The sequence below is a fragment of the Stegastes partitus genome, unplaced genomic scaffold (assembly GCF_000690725.1).
Source record: "Stegastes partitus isolate 25-593 unplaced genomic scaffold, Stegastes_partitus-1.0.2 Scaffold1285, whole genome shotgun sequence".
In the NCBI taxonomy this organism is placed as follows: Eukaryota; Metazoa; Chordata; class Actinopteri; family Pomacentridae; genus Stegastes; species Stegastes partitus.
This window is the reverse complement of record NW_007579016.1, coordinates 155856-179480: the sequence shown is the minus strand read 5'-3', so window position 1 is coordinate 179480 and position 23625 is coordinate 155856. Positions and strand designations below refer to the sequence as shown.

The following is a 23625-nucleotide window of genomic DNA, read 5'->3' as shown; positions in this document are numbered from 1 at the left end:
CACATGTGGAATAACAATTAAAAAAAAAAAAAAAAACAGCAGAGCGCCGGCGGCTGTACAGTCCCACAGGCTGGAAACGGAAAAGTAGCGCTTCATCAAAAAATTCAAGTTTTCTTCTGCAGGAGTTTGAAGGGAGAGGGGAGGCGGGCGGGGTTTGGTTTGGAGACACCAATCACAGGCCTTTTTTTTCCACTGCAGGAGCTCCAACCGGACGCTTTAAAGTGGCGGTAAACACTTGGTGGCGTTCCTCAGGGCTCTAGTCTTGGTCCTCTATAGTTTAGTTTAGGTAAGAGCTTTTTTTTAAAAAATCCTCACAGGTGTTGTAATGTGGTTGCATCATAAAGAGAAACTTCACAGATGTTGTCTCTAAATTCATACACTCAAACATTGTAAGACGAGAACAGAATTTTAAAGTCATCAGCATCAGCACAAACCCTATCCCGCATTCTTTGTAAACGTCTGTTGTCACGCGGAAACCTGAGAGAAAAACACAATCACAGCTATCAGGTGTGCTTACTGGGTTGTAGAATCAGAGCTCTAACACATCCCAGCTCCATTTAACATGTCTTCACTGGCCTGAGATCAGTAAGCCTCATGAAAGTCTCTGTCATGGTGCTCCTTTATCAGCTAAACTCCTCGTCTGGCCGCCACAGCATTAAACAGAAAGAACCAGGTACTGCAGCTAATCTACAATCCTTGGAAATGTGTTTTAGCCGGGAGAATGGTATCAGATATCAGCGGATATTAAATATGAGATGACTCGGGTCGGATCAGGAGCAAAGTAACATCCCATCAGGATATAATTATGATTATAGGGCCTGAGGAAGCAACAAAATGGAGACTGTGGTGCAACAACAACTTGCTGTCGTCATACTTTGCAGTGAGAAACAACAAAAGCAAGTCTGGATGAGAACATGGTTGGGAGGATGCCGTCAATATTTGTTCTTCAGCAAGAACCAGAGGTGAGATTTTAACATCTGCAGCTACAGCGAGCCAAGTGTCTGCTGCTCCGGGCGGTAGATGTCATCGTACGTTTACTTCTTTTAATGTGATGCAAATAAAAATACAGGAACATGGCATGTGAGTGTTTTACTTTTTAAGGGAAATCTGCATCTGCAAGCCGGAGTTCTGTTATCGTTACACGTAAACATCTGATGCAGGCTTCTAAACGTCCTGACTTGAGCCACAACAGAAACATGGACATGGAGAAAGAATCCCACTGTTGGAGGCATGAAGAAGAAGAAGAGTGTTTCTTAGGGTGGTAAAATAATTAACCCTCTGCACCCCAAAACCTGCTGCTGGGTTGGAAAGACATCGTTTGTTTTTCTTCTACTCACCAAAAAGACAATTTATTAGCCAGAAACTGTACAAACTAAAAAATTGTCAGTTTTCAACTTTGTTCTTGAGCTAATCATCTGTGAGTAGCCAAAAATAACCACATGTAGCCTGAAAATCACATTAGTTCATCAAAAATCAATTTAAAACATCAGAAAAAATAAACCTAAAAAGAATTCTGAGCTCTGCAGTACAACCGAGCCAGACTTCAGCTGTAACCAACAGTCACAAAACAAACTCTGAGTTTTTATCTGAACTGCAGGCTGTTTAGAGAGCAAGTATGTAAAAAAATGAAAACCAAGGTAGATAAATATGTGTCGCAAAGAGTCAACATTTTTTCTTAGTTTTGGTAACGCCTGTGTTCATTTGAAAGAAATGTCAATTAAGTTTTTTTTCAATTTTTGTAAAATAAATACAAAAATTCACATTTATGGCATGTTTGAGTTCATTTTGTTTTCCTAGCCGTGGTTGTGCTGCTTCCACAGACGAGCAGGACTTCAGACTGCAGCGAAAAATGAGCGTACAGTGAAGAAAAATGTGACAGAAGCAAAGACATGGATGAGCAGCCTCAGTGCACAAACAGCAACCAGTAATCAGCAACAGCAGACTAACACTGCGTGGACATGAGGATCTGCAGAACCCCTCCATCGGGTCGCTGACTTCTCTTCTTCTGAACTGCGACGCACAATATCAGTGTTGCTATAAATGTGAGTTTCTGGCGACTCACAACACACAAACAAACAGTTTATTCGTCAGTTCGGATAACCGTGACTCGGCACCGCCTAGAAATCAAAGCCAGAGACGGCCCCTCTTGGTAAGTAAACCGATTTTATGTCCTTTAATGTCAGTGCTAACATGGACCACATCTGAAATCATACATCCACTTTGATGACATGAACAATTGCAAGTGCTTTCCCTCAGTTCGAAATGACACAGCACACGAATGCCAAGGGCTTCTGGGAGATTGTGTTGCCTTAAGGCAGCTAAAAACATAAATATTGACCAAACTGTCCTTATTTGAACACGTGAAGCGATGGATGTGACATATTGCTGAGAGCGGCTGTTCTGAGCTCAGCTGTGAACATTCTGCATGAGCTTTTCTCACTGAATAGGAAAGTTCTGGCTTCACTTTGACCTCCTTTTAACAAAAGCAGAACCAGCAGGACCGAACGGGTTCAGAGAGCTCCGGTTTGAGTTCCTGCAGTGGAAAAAAAAAAAAAAAAAAAAAGACGATCAGGTTCGGGCCACATCCCTCGGCCGCAATGAGCAGAGATGCTACATGTGCCTCCTGCCTGCCCCGACGACGACAAACACACAAGCGCACACACACTTCTCCCTGCTCACGCTGCAGCACAAACACACTCTGTACACGCCTCCGTTTGTACTCAACACACACTCAGGAGTCGCCTGAGCGTCGTCTCAGATCGGTTGTGTCTCCACTGACCCACGTGTGAGCAGATTTCACTCGGCTGCTCGGTAAAGAAGAAAAACAAACACACAACGTCACCACAAACGTTTCCTTTTGGTCGTTTTACTCACGCTGCCGATAGAAACGTCCTCAGTTTTAGAAGAACTACACCAGTGTTTCTGCACGTTTCTGTCCCTAAAAATGCAACGAAAGAGCTGCAACTAACAATTATTTTCGGATTCAGGTTCTTTTGCAGTTTAGTGAATTCATCAGTTGGTAAAAAGAAGAAAAGAAAAAAAAGCAGAAAAAAGGTGGAAAATGTCTTGTTTTGTCCGATCAACTCACCCAAAATTTATAAATACAGTACACAAAAAAAACAAAACAACAAAAACATAAGCCGTTATCGTGGTGTCAGGAAGAACAACGTGTGGGTTCAAGGGAAAAACAAAAAAAGAAGCAGATGTCAGGAGTAAAACGTGAACACCCTGTGAAGCAAAAAAGTTCCATCTTGTGAATCTTTTCTGTTTTCTTTCTCCTGTGAAAGGCAAATCAAACATATTTTGCATTTTGTGTGCTGGTTGGACAAAACAAGACATTTGAAAACCAGCTTCAGCAACTGCTACAGAAACAAACTGCAACTCCCATGATGCTTTGCAGAACATAAACAGGTACAACTGCCTCTGAAGGCTGCAGAATTTCTCCGTGAGCAGCTCCTGTTTGCAGTTTTTCTGCTTTGCTGAAGAAAACACAGATCGTCAGACAGGCGCTGAACTGTGCTTGTCTCAGATTTCTACATGAACTTCTGGAGGTATATTCTGACAGACATCTGAGACAATTATATCCTCACAAAGCGTGCGTCCCGCTAAATCTAAGAACGTGTGTGAGTTCAGATCTAACTGACTCTGAGGAGGAGTGTAATTTTAGACACAAACTGCAGCAGTCAGGCGTCAAGTATGAACCCTCTGAACCCCGAAACCCACCAGTGTGTTTCAAATAAGTTATGTTTTAAAACCCCCAAACTACACCGCTGACCAACCACAAACTGTAAAAACACAAAAGAATCGCCAAATTTTCAACTTTCAGACACATTACTCATCTATAATGTGACATTTTTGGGAAAATCTCAGCTTAAAATCATATTTCATCATAATCGCTTTATTCTTGTGTCCCCATTTTTAAAAAATTCCAAAAAAATACACCAAGTGCACCAGAGTCTGTAACAAAAATAATAAAAAATTCAGTGCTTTTTGGTGCAACCATGAAGCCGTTAATGACTCAGCTGTGACCAACAACCTCGTAACAAAAAAACCTGTGAATGTTCAGCTGAACTGCAGGCTTTGTGAGGATATTATTTACACAGAGCAGACGGGAAATAAACATGAAAACAAATAAAAAAAACATGTAAACAGTTAAATATCTATAGTGTGTTCGGTCACCTTTTCTTTTTTCCAGTGTTTGTAACAACTGTGGGCACTTGGAAAAATGTTGATTCCAGTTTCGTTCAATTGTGGTAAAATAAATAAACAAATTAAACTTTTTTCTTTTGTTACAGTTTATGGCGTTCTAACTGTGTCGCTCTCCTCCTTCATGGTTGTTCTGGTTCTGGACTTTGTATTGCAGTGAACAGTGAGCCCACAGTGAAGATAAATGTGACAGAAGCAAATTAAAAAAAAAAGGCCCAGAAACTGCTCGGAGCTCAGAGGGTTAATCTAAGCTAAAACATCCACCTCCTACCTGCACACGCCTGCAGACAATGAAAATAATTATCAGTTGCAGCTCTCGATGAATGGAATCAAAATGTACAAACTTCTGCTCACACAGATGATGACTGCGGTCAGGAAATGCAAAGTCACTCGCTTAAAAACGTGGCCGCGCGTCGGTCACCACCTCACCGAACGTGGCTTCGGTGATCGGACGCTTCGAACAGGGCCGCAAACACACAAAACACACGGCCGTCCAGGCCTCGCTTAGCACCAAACACACTGTAGTGCAACTGGGTGGGTTTTCAGGGAGGGGCTGGAGCAGGTCATAATGAAGCCACCCTCCTTTTCCCCCCCAAACAAGAAATGGTTCTTCTCCTCTTCAGCCTTTAAAAAAAAAAACTCAACGTAATTTGTTTCATGAACTGCAGCATTATTGAAAAGACATGCAGTAGATTCAGTTTGTTCAGTCTCGTTTTGTCCGTTCAGTCGTCAGTGATTATTCTCCACTTGGCTGCAGGCCGCCGCTCAGAGTCCAGCCTCAGGCAGCCTCGGACACGATTCCTGGTTTTCAAACATCATAATTACACACAGTACAAAAAAAAAAAGGAAAAAAAAAAAAAGAACAGGCTTCAAAATAAAGTAGTGCTGAATTCACTTTTTAAACACTTCAATCACGCACTATTTCACATCAAATTCAACATCACATGGCACCGAATGCAGCACGTTGGAGTAAATGTGTGTGAGAAAGAGATGCCTCCCCCTTCCCCCACCTCCTCCTCACCCCCCGCAGACATGGCACTTTAAACAGGAACCTCCATCACGCTGATAGTTAGAGAGAGTCGGGCGGAGAGGAGCTCAGCGAGAACTGGCCTCCGTTCAAGTAGAAGCCCTTTCTGACGAGGAATGATCGCGGTTTCAGCTTCAGTCCGGATTTATAAGTGCAGAAGAAGTGCACGCCGATGCCACTCGGGGGGGCGTAGGGGTGAGGAGGGGTGAGGCGGGGTTCTTGTGTCCCTTCTTTTTCCAGGCGGGAGACCCTGTGCAGAGTCGAAGCAGCACCCATTTCTTTGTGAGATAAGGCTTTGAGGAGCGCCCTTTACCCATCAGCCAGCGCTCTGCGCCTCCTGGCCGACAGGAGGACTACCTGCTGTACGGGTCGCCGGGGTAACCGTTGGGGCCGCCTCCGCTGCCGGGGAGGGGGCTGTGGGAGGAGGAGGAGGACGAGGAGGAGGACGGGGAAGACAGCAGCAGGGAGGAAGAGGAGGGACCCGGCAGCGAGTCGTCGTCTGTTCGTCCCCCGTCAAACACGTCGTCCATGTCCACGGCCAGAGCCAGGCCGGGGGGCTGGGGGCCCGACAGCACCGTGGGGCCCCATATGGGAGTGAGCTGTTCGGACGGGTTAGCAGCCTGGGGAGGGGGGTGGGGGTAGGACTGGGGCGGGGCGATGAGCAGGGGACCTGAGGTGGAGGGGGCCGTCATGGTGGGGTCGGTGGGGGGCCTGCAGGCCGCCGTGCCCGTCTGGGAGCCGCGATGGATGCGGTGGCTGACGATGATGTTGTTCCCGAAGCCGCCCATGGAGGCCATCGTGGTGCTCTGCTCCCGCTGCACCACCGCCGTCATGCCGCCTTCTGCGATCAGCCGCCGGATCCGAGCCAGAGCGTCTTCGCCCGAGCCGAACTCCGGAGACTCTCCTGCAGAAGAACCACGGAGGTGTTAGACTTTAGTCATCCACATGTTGTTGTCATTTATTACCACATTTACTGCAACCTGCATGACCTTCTATCATAATGTTGCTATAATTTAATTCATCACGATCACAAGTTCTGCATCTCACAAATAAATGAACATCGTCAACTATTACACTTATGTTTAAAACGCTCACAGAAAAGAGCCAAAGTAGATAAAAATCACCTGATTTTGAAGTAAATCTGACTAGACTAGAAGCTTCTCGGTGCACAGCTGACTAGAAGCATCTACTGTAGCCTACATGTGAGGCGTTCAGGGACATCTGGAAATTACAGTGACTATCTTTAAGCAGATCCAGTGAGGAGTTTTGGGTGTAATTTTATTTAACATTTAGCCTCTAGGAGATGCTCCGATTTCAGCTGAAGCTTATTTTAAGTCCTATTTTGATGCAAAGATCCGTACTTTGACTAACTAGTTCCACAGTTGTCATGTCAAATTCATCCGATTGCTTCAAAACTTTGAAAACAGTTGGACAAGTTGCTCATTACCACCAACAAATTAACGTCTGCATCACACAAATGCAGCTCCCAGAATTACTAACGACTACTATGTGGTAGTAAAAGTTTCTAAAGGCTGCTGTTGAAATTAATTAAATTATCCTGAAGCTTAGGCAATTCAAAATCCTCCTTCTTAGGCTGAAACATCATTTAGTGCCATAGCAACGAGGATATCCTGCTTATATGCCAATAAACAATGTTTTTCAGCTAATGAAGCCCAAAGTAAATATGGGATGACTGTGGAATCCAGCCCTCATTCTGAAGCTCTGATGTTTACACAAGATATTGGAAATATGCAAAATCAGAAGGAGCCAGAACAGAACTGCAGAAAAGGGTTCAACGAACTTTTCTTTTTGCTCGTCATAATATGTTCATACTCAGAGATTTTCCCCAACAGATATTTATCCAACCGAGGTAAATTAAAATGACAACAGACGGGACTGTTTTGGGTCTCAGGTTGGAGCTCCAGCGGAGCTAAACTGGAGCAAATTGAAGAAACGACTTTCATGAATCGCTACCGAGGGAACGCAGACGCAGATCTGCAGCGGAGTCTTAATTAGGTTGAAGTCGGGAAAGCGATCAGACAGATCTGCAAAGAAATGACCCCAGAGACGACAGAAGCAGCAGACCTCAGAGTATCAGCTTCTAGTTTGGTTTTCTGACACAGCGGTCAAATATGTGGTCAGTTTAGAGCCGATACAGACTTTAGCGTGCAGATAGGATTTACCAAAACACACAGAGATATAAGAAGAACAAATCAAGGCTAAACTCTGGAGCTGGGGTGCAGATGTGTGTAATAAGCACTAGAGTGGCAGCGGTGTGTCTGTCTAGCGGAGGGTGGAGGAGTACCAGTGCTCGCTGTAGAAGTGTTGGCCTCGGCTGAAGCTTCGCCCTGAGCGCCGTCCTGACCTCTGCTGCTCTGAGACGCCTCCAGCTGCCCCTGAGCTGCTCGACTGGTGGATGGAGTCTCAGGAGGGACATCTGAGGAGAGACAAAAACACATTTCCTCAGACCACAGCATCCTCGCTGTACAACTCCACAAGTCTCCACAGAGTTCTGTTGTTTACAAGGACAAGCAGCAGCTTTGCTCGGACGTTGACCTGCCCAGCTCAGAAAGCAGATTTGAGGCTAGACATTATTAGGATAAACTACTCACATATTCAAATCTAAATCTTGTTTTAAAATATGATTAAAACTTAATGATGCAATAGCAAATTGATCTCTAGATTTGGAGCATGTTTCCTTTCATGATCATTTTTGGTTTGTCATCAAAGAAATACAAGAACTTTACATACTATGTGGGAAAAAAAGCTTTTTGTCACAATTAGCATGTAGCTTAAAGAATTTCCTTTGGGATTAATAAAGTTTCATCTTATATTAAGTGTCTGTTTGGACTGAAGTTTTCATCTCGCCCTACTATGTGTGGTGAAATATGTACAAATCTGAGGCCAGTTTTGTAGGTCAGCTGCTACACCAAGTATAAAAACACTGGTTGTAGATTCTGTTTTTGCCCCTCGCTGAGCTACAACTCAGATACATCTCTCAGAGATCCTCTAGACTCCATCTTTCCCAGCAGAGACATAAAGTCTGACTCTGCTGTCAGTGTCCTCAAAGTTAACGTTCTGTGGCCTGACACCTGACCTCCACCCAGAGATCGGAAACCACCAGATGTTTATTCTTAGCAGTGCGGGAGAGAAAGTAATTAGATAAAATATTGACGGAGGCGGTTGCAACTCATGTATGAAATGGCTGAACTGAGGAGTGGTGTGTGTTTTCAGTACTGAGTGGCGGCTGTGAGACGCTGGGCTCCGATAGGTCCCTCTCGGTTTGTGTCTCTGCGTTCTGCAGCTGGATGATTGGCGTCTGGGTTCCCTGTGATGTCACCGAAGGGGCGGGGTGTCGGGGCTGAAGACCAATCGCATTCATCAATCCCATGTCTCTGTCCAGCCTCCAGCCGGAGCGATTTGGACTGAGAATGAAACACAGAACGATTGTAAATACACAAAAACATAGATTAATATTTGTTCTTAACTTTAAAGAAACTGTCCTCTATTGTTATAAGATCAAACCCCTGTCTAGTCTTACTGATTAAGAGTTTGTAAAACATTACACAATTCCATTATAAGGACTAAACCAACAGAACTGTGGCACAATATGCTCCAATGGTCACAGTGCAGCGTGATTAACACGTTTTTTTAGGCCACAACAACAAAGTCATAGCTCTCCACCTGCCCTACTCACTCGTTTTATCTCCTTCTCACTTCTTTCTCTTTCCCAAAATGAAATTCAAGTTGAAGAATCGTTCCAGATGATGCTTGACATGCTGACAGAACAGGACTTCCAGTGAACGTTGCAAAAGTTGCAGGAGCACTGGGAGCAGAGTGTCACTGCTTGAGTGGAATACTTAAGACGGGATGGCAGCTACATTTATATCAGGTTTTGATTTTTATAGGTGCAATTGCTGAACTTCTTGAAATGGCAACAACATGCTAAATGTTTTTCCAAAAAAAAGTGCATTATTGTCCAATATTTTCATGCAGATAAATACATCTATGTTTAATGATGGACTTTTTCAGTGTAATCTATCAACAGTGGTTCTGTGGTGAAGAAAAGAGTTTGTCAGCATTAAAGAGAAGAAATCAGTCTAAAAACTGCTGCTGCAGGAAGAAAGAACAAAATAGACAAACAATACAGTTGTTTGATAACTGTGGAGCTCAGAAATCTAAGAATAAAACAATCTGTGTTCAATTCTGCAGCCTTGTATGTGTCAATGTTATCCTCACCCCGGTCTGTCAGAACCTCGGGTCCGGCTGGTTCCACTGTTGTTGACGGAGAACAGCGGCTCGCTGCTCGACTCTCCGGGGCTCTCGCCATCGCTGCGATAGAACCTAAACAAACACACACACACATGCACACAGCTCGTTAATTTACTTCCATTCAGGAAGCCTGAAAAGCAGAGGAGGGATTTCTTCGTGGAATCACACAGATCACGACCTCATTAAAAGCGCTAATTGGGCTTCTCCAATTAATGGTCTTCCTGTTCTGATCGACCATTAAGATAATCACATCAGAGGGCTTCTCGGGGAGGAGGGGGGAGGAAGGGGAGCTCTGTGCAGCTCAGGAGGACGACTGAAGGTACACGGATCAGTGTTAATGATACGATAACTGCAGCATTAGAAAAACTTTCTCCACCTCGTAGTTCAGGTACAGGAAAGATGCTTTAACACAGAACCAGTGCAAAAAGACAAAATACGTTTAATACCTTTAAACCGACACCAGCTTGTTCCTGAATAAGGTACGCAACTTCTGAACAATTCTCTAAACCAATAACCAGCAGTTTTCTCGATCAATAATTTAATTAATCAGTAGCGAATTGAATGCGATGGCCTTTAAGCTACTCAAGCGCTACTACAGCTTAGTTACATGTGTCATTGAGCAACAGGTACACTGTCCTACTACACTACTGTTCACAGTTCAAAACACAAGCTTTGGCTGGTATCCATTAATCATCACACAAGACTTTGTCATGGTGCCCCTTTGCTATTGAAAATTCCCACAGTATTCTCTATGTGCACACAGGGATCTGCTTGTATGTCAAGCGACCTCTTTCTTGGGCCGTCACAGTATTAAATCGCTACTAAAGCTAATCTACAACTAATTTTCTGACCTGCATGCCCTTCATCGTCAAAATAAGTAATACATAAATGAATCAATTAATAATTCACATTCCTATCCTGAACCAAAGAGCCTTTTTTGCAGGAGTCTAAATGTGAATGCCACCGCTCTCAAGAGTGTCCTGGAGTTTGTTCACACGACATCATCTTTGAGGAGCCTGGACTCGTGGTATTTAAGAAACCGTCATTTCAACATTTCCCACCTACTGTCTAGGTGAGCAGCCGTGCAATGCATTCTGGTTACATCACGTTGTGTTGCGAGAGGCGGGGCTTCACGTTAGCCGGTCCTTATATGCATAAAGTTGATATCTAGGCAATTCTACGTAAATTAACCCGTAAACAAAGGCATTTTAGTTCAGTTTTGTACTGGAATTTGTGTTTTTCTAAATTCTTACAACAGTGTTTTCATTAGGGGGGCTGATTGGAGGGTTTCAGTCCCAGGTCACATTCTTCAAAGCAACGATGACGGACATGGCGAAACTCCATACTCTAATCTGACAGCTGAACGGGTCAGCACCAAACATCAACAATGACTGGTTTCCTCTGTCGCAGCGTCGGAAGACTCACACAGGCCGGCAGATCACCAGGTCTCCCTTGTTGGTTCCATAAGCCAGACCCATCCCCGGATCCGGCAGCCAGCGAGCCGAGTTGATGCTGACGTGGCGCCTCTGGTCTGGAGCCATGGGGTAAACCACGTTGAACACCATCTGGAACACACACACACACACATATATACATTCACTCACTGCAGCTGTATTTACACACAGCAGAAACCACAAGGGACAAGAATTACAAGCAATTATCCTCTAATTTACAGGTAAATATCAGCTAATTTTAGATGAATATGAGGAAAGTTTCCTGAAATGAGCTGGAAAACACCAGATCAATAAAACAATGTGATCCAATAAAGAATAAACTAGCAGAAGTAGGGCAAACGTATGAGTGTAAATACAGAATTATTAGTCATGGTGCCTGAATCAGTCGTATTGGATTCATAGATTAGTTGTTTTGTTTATAAAATGTCGGAAAATGGTGAAAAGTGCTGATCAGTGCTCAAGATGACAAATGTCTTGTTTTGTCCACAACCAAAAGATGTTCAGTTTACAGTCATAAAGGAAAGAAACTAGAAAATATTCACATTTAAAAAGCTGCAATCAGAGAATTCTGATTTCATTTAAAAATTACTCAAAGTGATAAATTGGTTATTAAAATAGTTGGTGATTACTTTAACAGCTGAAACTAATCTGTTGTTTTTAACTGCAATCAGACAACCTAGTCTTACTTACGGTGCTCCTTGACTCATTTTTATCCTTTCAGATTTTGAATTTCATACTCTGCCAATTCCAGCTGCTCCTGTTATTATTTTACTAACTTTGTCTTTCAATATTTTACTGCCTTCTAAGTTTGTTGTATGTGTGCCGACACCTTACATCGTCCTACTCAGAGGATTTCATGCCTCAGTGCACTCGAGAGTAAATAACAGTTAAATGAATGAATAAATGATTTAATAATAGATTATTGAGTAATCGTTGCAGCTCTAATTAGCAGCCGAATCAGCTGTGCCACATGTAAGTGTGCCAGCAGTAATAATAAGAGCACCAGTGTTAATGGGAGTGAAGTGTGTGTTTGTGTTGTGTTTGTGCTGCGTTACCCTGATGGAAGTCTCTCCTCCGTGTGGCTGCTGCAGGCGGAAGACTTGCGCCACCATGTGGTCGGTGGTGGGATGCAGCAGGATCCTGCGAGAAGCCAGGCCCACCATGACGTAGCAGCCCATCGGAGACAAGCTGACGGAGATGGCGTTCGGACCTGCGGACGCAAACGCGACACTAAACCCTTGACCGAAGCAAACTTAAAAATAAAGCGGGAATTTACAGAAGTGCGTGAGAAGGACGGCGTACCGAATCTCTTGGTGTAGAGCATCTCTCCCAGGTTGTGGGGAGCCAGAGAGTAGATGGCCAGAATGCCCTCGTCTGGGAAGCCCCGCTGGCTGCTGGGAATGAAAACCGCCAGCAGCTGACCGTCTGCGGAGATGTCGCAGCTGGCGTCGTTGTAGATTTTACAGTTTGGCACCAGAACGTTGACTGAGGCTGGACGAATAAACACAGAGATCTCTCATTAGCATCTCACGCTTCAGACTTTCATTTAAACTCAGCTCTTAAACAGTCAGACCAGCAGGAGCAAAACAAAAGTTAAAATCAAAGGGTGTATTGTGTATTTAGGGGATTTCTGTAGCATTTGATGTCTTTAACAGCAATTCAACAGCAGGGAGATGATGGGAAATGAGGGGAATTGAGACCAACAGACAGCATGGTTTTAGTTCCGACTACAGGAAATCGTGACCATCAAAATCATTACAAAGACATTAAGAGGCTCGAAGGGGTGAAATCATCCAGTATTTCAAGGAGGACAACTGTAAACAATTAAAAGTAAATTGTTTCTCTACGCCTGTAATCAGGTTATGACTCCTCAGATTTACATCCACAGTGAGGAGCTGCTGATTTAGACCACTAGAGGTCACTAAAACACCCTGAACACACACTTAGAAAATCCTTTAACTATCAGCAGCTATTTGAAAAACGGTGACACGTTGCCCATCGATAAAAACAAATATTCACAAATGGAAATAAAATCAAATCACTTCAATGAATTGCAAAACTTGTATAGCTTATGTTGCTGTCTTTTAACCTGTTATGCACCAAAACAGCAAATTGAATGTCTTAATAAGACAGATTCTGATTCTAAATAAGAGAATAAAGTCTGCGTGAATTAAACCCTCATCTTTCTTCATGCTGACAACCAGCAGCAGCTCCGACCAGCAGACTTCGACCTACCGTTGCTGATCTCGGGCAGGTCAAATTTGGTGAAGTCCCACCACTGCAGACGGTAGGTGGTGTTTGCGATGTTGCTGGCGACTGCAGACTGACCGTCTCCGATTGACGCCCCTGAGGACAAACGAAGGAAAACACACACGTCATATTCACACTTATTACAGTCAGCTGGGCTTCGGTGGTGAATATTTACTACACACTGGGACCATGACTACATTAAGCCACCTTAAATATTATGTGAAGACACTGTGTCTACATCATCGCCTGAGAAAATCTGCTAACAGAGCAGAGAGAGTGAGTGTTTACCAGCGAGCACTCTGTTGACGGAGGAGTGTGTGGCGAGGCCGGGCTGCCCTCGCTCGTGGAAGATTCCAGCGTAGGGCAGGTACTCGGGCAGGAGGAAACGCCTGCAGGCAAAAAACACAGAATCAGTTTCAATTCTTCACAGGCAATAATAAACCACATATAAAACCAGGGATTGTTCTAGACAGAGCTGAAAACCTGAGCTCAGGCTGCTAAGACTCACCGAGGGACAAAGCGACCCAGCGAGGGTGCAGACATCCTGGCGTTTCGGGGAGTCCTGTGCCTCGCTCTGTCTCCGTTATCGCTGGGAAAAGGGAAACAGTAAAGCTTGATTTACACTTAAGGACACTAACCAGACCCTTATATATAAAACCCTGAAGTACAAAGCACAATCCGGAGTTAAAAAGCACAGACCTTAAGAGAAACACACTTCAAATACAGAACTGCAATATTTATGAAAATGCATGCAAAAAATAATAAGAAAAATGCTGCTGGAGCTGAGATGGACTGGATTTAATTAAGCAGCACCATGACTCAAATTTTCACCCGCTGCTCATGTCTGCAGCCAGCATCTGTCCTCGCAGCTCCCAAAGCAGCTTAAAAAACTGCCATTACGTGGATAGACTGACCACATATTAAAAATTTAAAAGCTTGAAAAATGAAGGAAACTTAATGACCTCGGGGTAAATGTTATACTTCTCGATTTGGAGCCCTTTTCTCTTCGTGTTTGAGCTTTCGCTCAGAAATATTGTAACTGCTTTATGTCAAAACTTGGATTTGAATCTCTTCTGGCATCGTTACCTGTGGTCAAATTTAGCTCTTTCCCGACCGGGTGGGTCGGTCGTTATGCTTTAAATCAACCACCGGTATTACTTTGATGCAGAGAAAAGCTCCACATCAACAGCCTTCTGGGATTAATCCATCATTTTTAGTGGCAGGAGGACAAGACTACATGTTTTCTCAACTTTAAACTGGCCCAACCTCATGAAGACTGCTAGATGTAATTTATGCAACGAACGTTGGCTCCAACTAACTGACAGCATGCCTAAGAAGTTTCTCAATGATGTTCAAAATGATGGAAAAAAAGACGAGCATAAACTTTGTAAACAGCAGTTTGGACAATCACACATCATTTAAAACAATCGGCTAACTTGTCTGTGTTATACTCCTTTATAGTTTTTGTGCCGCAATCACCAGATATTTTTTTATTTTTAGAAATCATATGAATATGTGCAGCAGATCTGCTCAAAGTCTGGTCTCATCATTTCCCTATAAAATAACCAGGTTCAAATGATGTAACATGCTGTAAATATTAGCTTTTCATGTTGATTTCGAATTAATTTAGGCTAATAAAGGTAGAAGGTAGAGCAGGTTTACTTCATTTACAGATGAACTGCTTGTTTTTGTAGGTTTGATTTCATTCAACCAGCATTTCCTTTTGTTCACGACAGACCTGCTGTTCCTGTGACAAAGAGAATGAAACTTACTCCAGCTCCTCGAAGTCCACGTCGCTGTTGTCCATGGAGCTGGCCGGGTTGCTGGCCGGGCTGTCCGACGAAGACGACATGGCCCGCAGCCGGTTCTGCTGGTAGCGGAGCGAGCGCTGGCGGATGCTGTCCCGTCTCGACAGGTACTGGATCATCCTCTGAGCGTAGTACGCTGCCGGAGAAAGCCTGCGCGGCAAAAGAGGGGCAACTTCAGCTTCGTGTTTTTTTACGACTTGAAACTTTTGAGTGTAAAAGCTGAGACAGAAGCCGTGAGAACACGGTGACTAACGGTAACAGCTGTATTCTGTCGTCAGTCAGAAATTGTTCTGTGTTGATACCTGTGTGGTTTCTCCTGATGAGAAACAGAAACGAAGGCATTTTCAGCATATTTCAAACCATGAGATTAAGGGAAAGATCTTATTCGGTTAATTTGTATCATCTCCAGAGTCTCCTCTAATTTCAGTGGAGAAGAGAAACCCAGTGACCCCACAGTGGCTCTGCTCTGCCACAGGAAGTCCCTGTCATCCGAGCAAGAAGAATCCTTTCATTCATTTCTGCAGGCCGAGAGGTCAAAGAGGAATCCAGCAGCTTTGTTAAGCTACAGAATTATGAGGTCGAATTCAGAATAAAACAGTCGGAGCTCCACGCTGAATAAGTGTTTAACGCTGACCGAATCATTAACGACACTTATTCAACAAGTCACAAGCATCTTTAGTAACATTAAAAACAGTCACTTATTTGTGTAGGAAGGATCAACAAAGAAACACAACAGCTGAACCAAAACAGACATGATGTGAATAGACAAGAATATGAACCTTCTGAACTCTAAAACTTGTCGTCAGCAGGTTTGAAAGGCGTTTTATCGTTCAAAAAAAAGTGCCGAAATGACACCATATCTCAGAGTCAGAATCTGTAAAAACAGGAAGAATTGTCTGATATTCAACTTTCAGACAGTCCTTGAACTAATCGTGTGGCTTCCAGTGACATCAGGAGAAAAAACAAAAACAAATCTAAGTTATAGTTAAGATCAAAATCCCCTTTTTTTATTTATTTAAAAAAAAAAAAAAAGACTTTGCACCAGATGTCACAATTAGTTTTTTGAGGAATCTTGACTTAGTGCAACACTGGAAAGTAGAATACTTTTTAGATAAGAAGATGTTTACCAGCATGCATTGCAAGTCAATCAAAAACAAGAAAAGAAGCAATAGGAAAGTAACAGAAGCACTTAGTGTGTGCAGGAATGTGTAAAGTAATTCCTTATTAACGTGCAAGACTAAACAGAATGTGGTGTAAAAAAAACAAAACAAAACAGCAGATGTGCAAAAGATAATAATAATCCAGTTTAAAAGGCTGTGCGTTAATATAACTTAATAAATCAGTGTCTGTGGTTTAGGGTTATAATTAGTTCCACAACTGAAGAGCCATGACTGACTCAGCTGCAACCACAGTTACAGAGCAAAAATCCTGTTTTCAGTTGAGCTGCAGGCAGTGTGGGAGACGAGTACGGACACAAATTAAAACTGTTAAAAATCAATAGAGTCTATTTTCTTTTTCCAGCAATGTTAACACCTTGGAAAAATGTTGTACACGTTGATTATCGATTGCTTTTGTTTTTTTTTTTCAATTTTCTAAAACAAATGATGGAAGAAATTCATCTTTGTTTTTTTCTTTTTGTATGATTCATGGTATTATGAATCTAATGTATGGCACAGAAGACATTTCTGGGTTCTCTCTACTTCTAGCCATGGCTGTGCTTTTTCCATAGCGGTGCAGGACTTTATATTATGATTTTAAAAAAAAATTAGTTCATAGTGAGGAAAATGTTTACGCCCAGAAACTGCCGGTTGAGGTTCAGAAGGTTAACAAGGTTTTCGATAAAATCCTCCTTAAGTAAGAGTTTACACCTAAACCCCTGGATCAGGGTGAATGAAGCGTACCTAGCTGGGTCGGGGTAAATGGGGTGGTCTCTTGATCCTGACATGTCGTAACGAGACAACGATAACAGAGATGATTCCAGCAGTCGCCTGTATAAAAGAACAAGGGCTCGGTGTTACGACCACACAGTTACTGGATAACATCAGAGCGATAAATGTTAATATTCAGCTTACCTGAGACATAAAAAGGGCCTTAACAGTTGACAAAGTGAGAAAGAGAGGCATCGGCCCTTCCCCAAAACTACACTAAAGCTAAATATAAATGTCTAATGTAGCCTTCACTGATATATTACTGAGTTAATATTTAAAATAGGGCGTATTATTTAGCTTTCCTTAAGTTTTTTTTTTCCAGTTTGAATAACAGCACACATGAGAGAGTGACACAAAATGAGATATAATACAACAGAAAAGAAAAACAGTCACAAAGACACAAAGGGAAGCTGAACGATCACACAAAATGACAACGAGATTCAGAGTAACTATGACGATGCAAAACAACTACAAAGACGTGCTAACAAGACACACGATGCCCAAAGAGTGACATAAAACAACCACAGTCAGAAAACAGCCACGACGTGATGAAGTAACTACAGAGATCTAGAACAAAAAAATAAAAAATAAACAACTAGAAAGACACATGAAATGAGACGCGAAATGACCAGAAATTGATGTAAAATGAGATACAAGACACGACCGGAAAGAAAACGAGTGCAAATAGCTGCAAAACAACCACAAAGTGAAGCTAAATGGTCACAAAGACACGAAAGCTTTAACAATTAATCAATTAGTCAAATAATTAAAGTAATCATCAACTATTCTGATTACTGATTGGAGCAAGTTTTCCTAAATGTGAATATTTTTTGGTTTCTTTTCTCGTCTTTGACAGTAAAACGAATTTCTTTGTGTTGTGAAGAAAAGACATTTGGCGTTTTGGGCTCTGGGAAACACTGATCACCATTTTTCAACATTTTTGACATGTCACAGACCAAACAACTAATCAGTTAATCCAGAAAATTATTAATAATTGTTAGTTGCAGCCCTCATTGAAAAATAAAGAGACTGTACCTCCTCAGGGAGTCCTCATCTGGGGGGTCAACAGGCATTTCTTGGCTTAAGGCCTCCGGTGGCTCTGCCGATCGGCCGGCAGCAGCCTGCCGGTACACCCTCTCCCACTGCGCTGTGTCCTGGTTGTACACCAAGCCCACTGTCTGCTCTCCAGGCTGGCTGGAGGACGGGGCGATGGGGAAGGCCACTGGTCCTGCTCCTCCACCTCCAGGGGGAGGCGGCTGCTCGCTGCCCTCCGGAGGAGCCCTCCTCTCCTGTGTTTGGGCTTCTAGTGTCCTCCTGCCCTCTTCAGGCTGCCAAGGAGAAGAAGAAGAAGGGAAGGCGGAGGAGGAAGAGGAGGGCTCCAGGGGGGAGGCAGAGGTGGAGGAGGCCTGGTTGGTGCGCTCCCAGCGCTGAGAGTCGTGGTTGAAGGTCAGCAGGTTGTGGCAGGCCCGGCAGCGGTTCAGATGGCCTCGGGAGGCCGGGGGAGGAACATTGTTCTCCAGGCTGTGGGACGAAGGGGGAGGCGGGAGAGGAGGCTGGTAGTGGATGATGGTGGGGGAGGAGGTGGAGGAAGATGAGGACGGCCCAGCTCTGTCTGGGTCCATGTTATTATTCAGCAGCTCTTGGTTCTGCTCGTGGCTCTGGTCCATGGTGCCCCCCAACGGCGGCTCCAGGTCCTGCATGCGGTCAAACTCCATGAAGTAGCGGCTCAGGTTGCACTGCAGCACGTTGCGGAAGGAGGCCGTGTTGCTGCGAGAGCCGTCCCAGAACGGGTGATGGCCGCTGCTGGTACCGGCAGCGTCTCGAGCCCCGGGCTCTCCTTGTTGGGGGAAACCTCGACCTTCAGTGGCAGAGGTGTAGACAGGGGAGTGAGAGGATCCGTCCTGCTGACGGAGCACTGAAAGAAGGCTGATGGAGGAAGAGGAGGAGGTTCTGGGAGGCAGCATGCCTGGACTGACTCCACCCTCCCTCATGGTTAGCAGGTTGCGAGTCCAGTCAGGTCCGGGCCTGGATGTGGAGAGCGGCTCGAGGCCGCTCGGTGCGGTGGGGTTAAGAGAAGCGCCGGCACTGTAGTAGACTGAGGTAAAGGCCGAGGGTCGCTCCGACGGCTGCCTGGGCTCCGTACGGGCCGAAGAGAAGGTGGAGGCTGGGGGAGGCGGGGGAGCGTCGGACGACACCCGCGGGTCAGACGGAGTCACAGAGGAACCGTCGGCTGCCAGGGAGGGGTTTCGACTGACGGAGCAGCGGCTGCAGAGGCAGACCATGCCCAGGTGCTGGGTGCAGCCTGGGAAGGGAGGCCCGCGCTCAGAGCTGGGGTACTGGGCCAGAGGCATGCTGGGAGATTCTCCAATATTGCTTCCATTTTCCCCGAGAGGCCGCTGCTGCTCGCCTCCTGCCTGAGCGCCCGGGGAGCGAGACGACAAGATGTGGAGGAAGTTGTGAAGGATGGGTGTGCGGCGAACCGGCTGGGAAGGCAGGAAAGAGCGCTGACGGAAGTGAGGCATCTCCACACTGTCCATCGGAACCTCCGAGTCCTCCTCGTTCTGAAAGACAGCAGAGGCAGGCTGGGTATCAGTTCACATGACCTTTAGATACTCAAGCTGCCCCCAGAACTAATCTACAAGAACTATCCAATGGGCCAAAGTTTGTCGAGTGTATTGTGATTTGTGATTTGAAAGGGTTTGCTGATGTTTTAAAAGTGGTCCATCTTAATGTCATATTTTTCAAAAAAGTCATTTCATCTGTGATCCAATATTTTTAACCTTTATCCTAATTTTTGTTGGGCAGAAACTACCAGCAAAAAGAACTTGTTTGCAGCTGCGAGTTTTTAAAGGTGAGCGTACAACAACACTGCTGTTCAGCTCGTTCTTCTACTCTATAAAATGTCATCACTTTATCGTTTCATACTGACTTTTCTGTTCAATTTGGTCAAAATTAGAATTCTTGAGTTGTGGCTTGTTTTATGAGGTCGCAGTGATGTTTTTACAACCAAAATCTAAACTGCTCATTATTGAATACAAGTGAACAGTTGTGCCAAATTTAAAGAAATTCCCTGCAGGCGTTCAGGAGATCTCGCCTTTACGAGAACAGGATGGACAAAATGTGCCTGCTGCCATGAGAATCACTGACGCACCAGCATCTGATTAAGCTGCAGCAGGACAAACTTTGAAACGATCCAAACAACTTCACCGCGAAAAAAAACACATAAAAAGATCTCACCTGCTGATTGGACGGATTCACGATCGCTGTGAGCAGGTTGTGGCCCAGAGGGTCAAACCTCACCAACCTGTGAAGAAAGCAAGGAAAAATCAAGGTTCTGTTAATTAAAACAAGTGTTTATGTCGCTACAAAGGCTGCGTCAAAATAGAAGAAGACTGGACTGTATCTTAAGAAAGCAACAGTGATGTCTTTAACCTTTACATAGTGCTCATATGTTATGAAGAATTCCCTCATACAAGCGTCTGTACCACATTTTAAACTACAGATCTATATAGAATGTCTAAATAGCCTATGTCACATTAATAAACATCAATAAAAACATGGCCTATACAGTTTCACAGTTTCTAGATTCCCTAAAACCACCATCTTCCTTGATTTGACCCACATTGGTAGATCTAAAACCCATCTCAGTGGTCAAATTTGACCCCAAACAGCCTCAATGTACAAAAATTTGAAGCATCTGTACAAAAGTACAACATTTAAAATACAATTTTTTTGTGTATTTTGGTTCACTTTAGGAAAAGTCATCACATTTGAGGCTAAAAGATGTTTAGGGTGTTTTTACTGCTGTCAGATGTCAAAATGGGTAAAATCGGACCCAACGATAAAAACAAAACACAGTGCAGAGTCATGAACATCTCTCTAAACGTCACTAGGCGACTCTTCAAAGCTCCCGCGGTGGGAAACCCGGTCAGAGCAGCTCAGTTGGACCCACCGGACTCTCTCCGTGTCGCTGCCCGTCTTGACCACGGCGAAGGGCTCCGGTCGGCTCCAGTCCCAGAAGTGGAGCTCGTTGTTGGTGGCGATGAGGAGGAGCTGAGCAGTCGGGTGGAAGGCCAGGGAGGCAATGGCAACGTTGCTCTCCGTGAACCAACTCTCACTACCACCCTGCAGAAAAAACACACAACACTCTTTAACGTCAAACCAATCATAATTAATTACTCTACGTTGAAAAAAGCCAGTGAAACTCTTTAAAAACAGATTTTTAGTTTCTCTTGGCCAAAGATTGTTTGAGAGTTAAGATGCATCACTCTGTAACGTCTACCAGTGAGCTTAGTTTCTGTAGTTAAATGAAGTAAAGACTCTGGAGAAACGAGCAGCTCATTGCAGCACCGTTTAATGCAACAAAGACTCACTGCAGCGATTCATTCAGCAGATCAATATCTGAATCTCATTAAGCTCAGAGCTGTGAATCAGAACCTTTGTTGTCTGGATCAAGTGGTTACGTTGTTTAGAGATTTTAATCAAGATTTGATCATTTGTCAGATATTTGTCGATATTTTATTTCGATTTTTCAGAAATTTTACTGATATTTAGTATTTGTGAGACATTTCATGAATATTTTTTTTGAATATTTTATATTTCAAACATTCTTTGAATGTTTTTTCGACATTATATGAACATTATTATTGGTGGTGTTCAGATATTTTATTTATATTTTTAATTCATTTTTTCCAGACATTGTATTTTTTTTCCTCATATTTTCTTAATATTTTTCAGGTATTTCAACAATGTTTTTCAAAAAATTTTATTGTTAATTGCCAGACATTTCATGAATATGTTCCTGACTCGTATTTTTCAGATATTTTATTTATTTATTTTATCATTTTACTTAATTTTTTTCCAGACACTGTATTTGTATTTTCTTAAATTTTAGCCATATTTTTCATAAATGTTATAGCTTTTACCCAAACATTTTATTATTATATTTGTCAGATATTTCTATGAATATTTTTTACACATTACATAAATATTTTTCAAATATTTATTCATATTTCTCTGACATTTATCAATATTTTTTTCAGATATTTTATTCAGATTTTTCAGACATGCATTCATATTTTTAAAAACATTTTATTACTCTCTGTCAGGCATCATTATTCATATTTTCTGACGTTTCACTAATGTTATCTGGAGGTAGCGGTACTCACATGCAGGTCCCAGATGCGGACTTCGCCATCAAGGCACCCGGAGGCCACCAGGCCGGGGATAGTGGGGTGAAAGGTCACACACCAGGGGGTTCTACGGTGGCCCACTAGGGAATGTAGGCACTTTCCAGTCTTCACCTCCGTTATGTAAATGTTGTGGTTGACGTGTGTGGAAGCCATGAGGGTCCTACGGGAGGCAAAAAGAGTTCACATTACGGCTAATCAACAACCATACAGAGAGTGTTGAAAATAACATGATAATTTATTGCTTATTCCTTTTGTCTTTAGTGTGTACACGTATGGACGAGGAACAGATGGGGTTGGCGATAAAGAAAGCACTATAAATAAAAGAAATGTTGATTAAAGTCCAGGGGATTCTCTAAAAGTCCCATTATCTACCAAGCAAACTGGTGATAATGGAGCATCTTCTCATAGCTTTTTTTTTTTTCTTGTGGCTATAAAAAACTTGTGTTGCTTTTTTTTTTTTTTATAGGGAGCTTTGGGGATAATTCCAAAACTCAGATTTCAGGTCCAGACTCTGTGAAACTAAATGCCCCACTTGTTTCATAAAAAGGATGAACAGATGGACAAAAACATCGCTGTCACTCCCTCCAGCGCGGTGCTGACGGAGACTTACTGAGTTTGGATGCTGCTTGGGGCTGATAAAGAAACAAATCAGGTTCTCTCTCCAAAACAAGGAAGCGGTGGCAGTAAACAGACCTGATGCTATAAATAACTTGTTATAAATAACAACAGATGTGGTTTTCTTCCGGCTCTGTGTAAACACTCGGCCTGCATGAGGAGCTTTTAGTTTTTCTGTCTGGATCACCGACTGTGTTCAAAGATGCCCAACATTAGCAGTTTGCACAAAAGTGACGCCATAATACGATAGAAATGGGTGCCACCATGTTGTTTTGTGGGCTTTTTTTCCTGCACATTAGCTGTTTAGCTAATAAGGCTGCTAAATGAATTGAATATTGGCTACAATTTTGGCTTTCCACTATTAAATGAACATAATCGACTGCAATATTGATGTTTAAAATGCTTCAGTTTAGGTAAATCCGACATTAGAACGCCTTATTTAACTGTATTTAAACATTTTTTTGGTCTCACAGCTGTCTGAGCTGCTGCACTGAGGTGGAGACTAGAAGCTTCTCCATGCAAAACCAACGAGCAGCATCTACAGATTTATGCGAGGTGTTCAGGGAATATCGGTAAATTGTAGTAATATTCATAACAATAACAACAATAACTGTATTTATATATCATCTTTTTAAGACCTATTTTACAGAATGCATTGATAGAAGGGGCAAGGGGAAAGTCTGTCAGGCCAAACAGAAAAGAAAAAAAAAAGACCTGAGAAGCAGAAACTGACAAACTGGAGTTAAACAGGATAAAAGACACAAAACAGTATTTCAATATATATATAAATAAATGAAATAAACACAATTTGATACCAATAATATAACAAAACCACCAAAAATGCCATAGCACAGAGCAAAAGAAAGTAAAAGA

At 43.2% G+C, this 23625-nt stretch overlaps 1 protein-coding gene across 1 annotated transcript in view; it reads right to left on the bottom strand.

Annotated features, from left to right (window-relative positions):
* Positions 1-4855: 4855 nt before the first annotated feature.
* ambra1b (autophagy/beclin-1 regulator 1b) overlaps positions 4856-23625 on the bottom strand; it is a 31377-nt gene continuing 12607 nt past the window's right edge. Inside the window, exons 4-19 of the mRNA XM_008298131.1 lie at positions 22114-22297; positions 20898-21070; positions 20183-20249; positions 17981-19506; positions 16919-17005; positions 14982-15167; positions 13718-13798; positions 13498-13598; positions 13195-13305; positions 12262-12450; positions 12015-12169; positions 10931-11070; positions 9473-9577; positions 8471-8658; positions 7539-7670; positions 4856-6137 (exon numbers count right to left, since the gene is read on the bottom strand). Coding sequence (XP_008296353.1) covers positions 5587-6137; positions 7539-7670; positions 8471-8658; positions 9473-9577; positions 10931-11070; positions 12015-12169; positions 12262-12450; positions 13195-13305; positions 13498-13598; positions 13718-13798; positions 14982-15167; positions 16919-17005; positions 17981-19506; positions 20183-20249; positions 20898-21070; positions 22114-22297 — 3976 coding nt within the window. The 3' untranslated portion in view covers positions 4856-5586. The remainder of the gene's footprint in view (positions 6138-7538; positions 7671-8470; positions 8659-9472; positions 9578-10930; positions 11071-12014; positions 12170-12261; positions 12451-13194; positions 13306-13497; positions 13599-13717; positions 13799-14981; positions 15168-16918; positions 17006-17980; positions 19507-20182; positions 20250-20897; positions 21071-22113; positions 22298-23625) is intronic.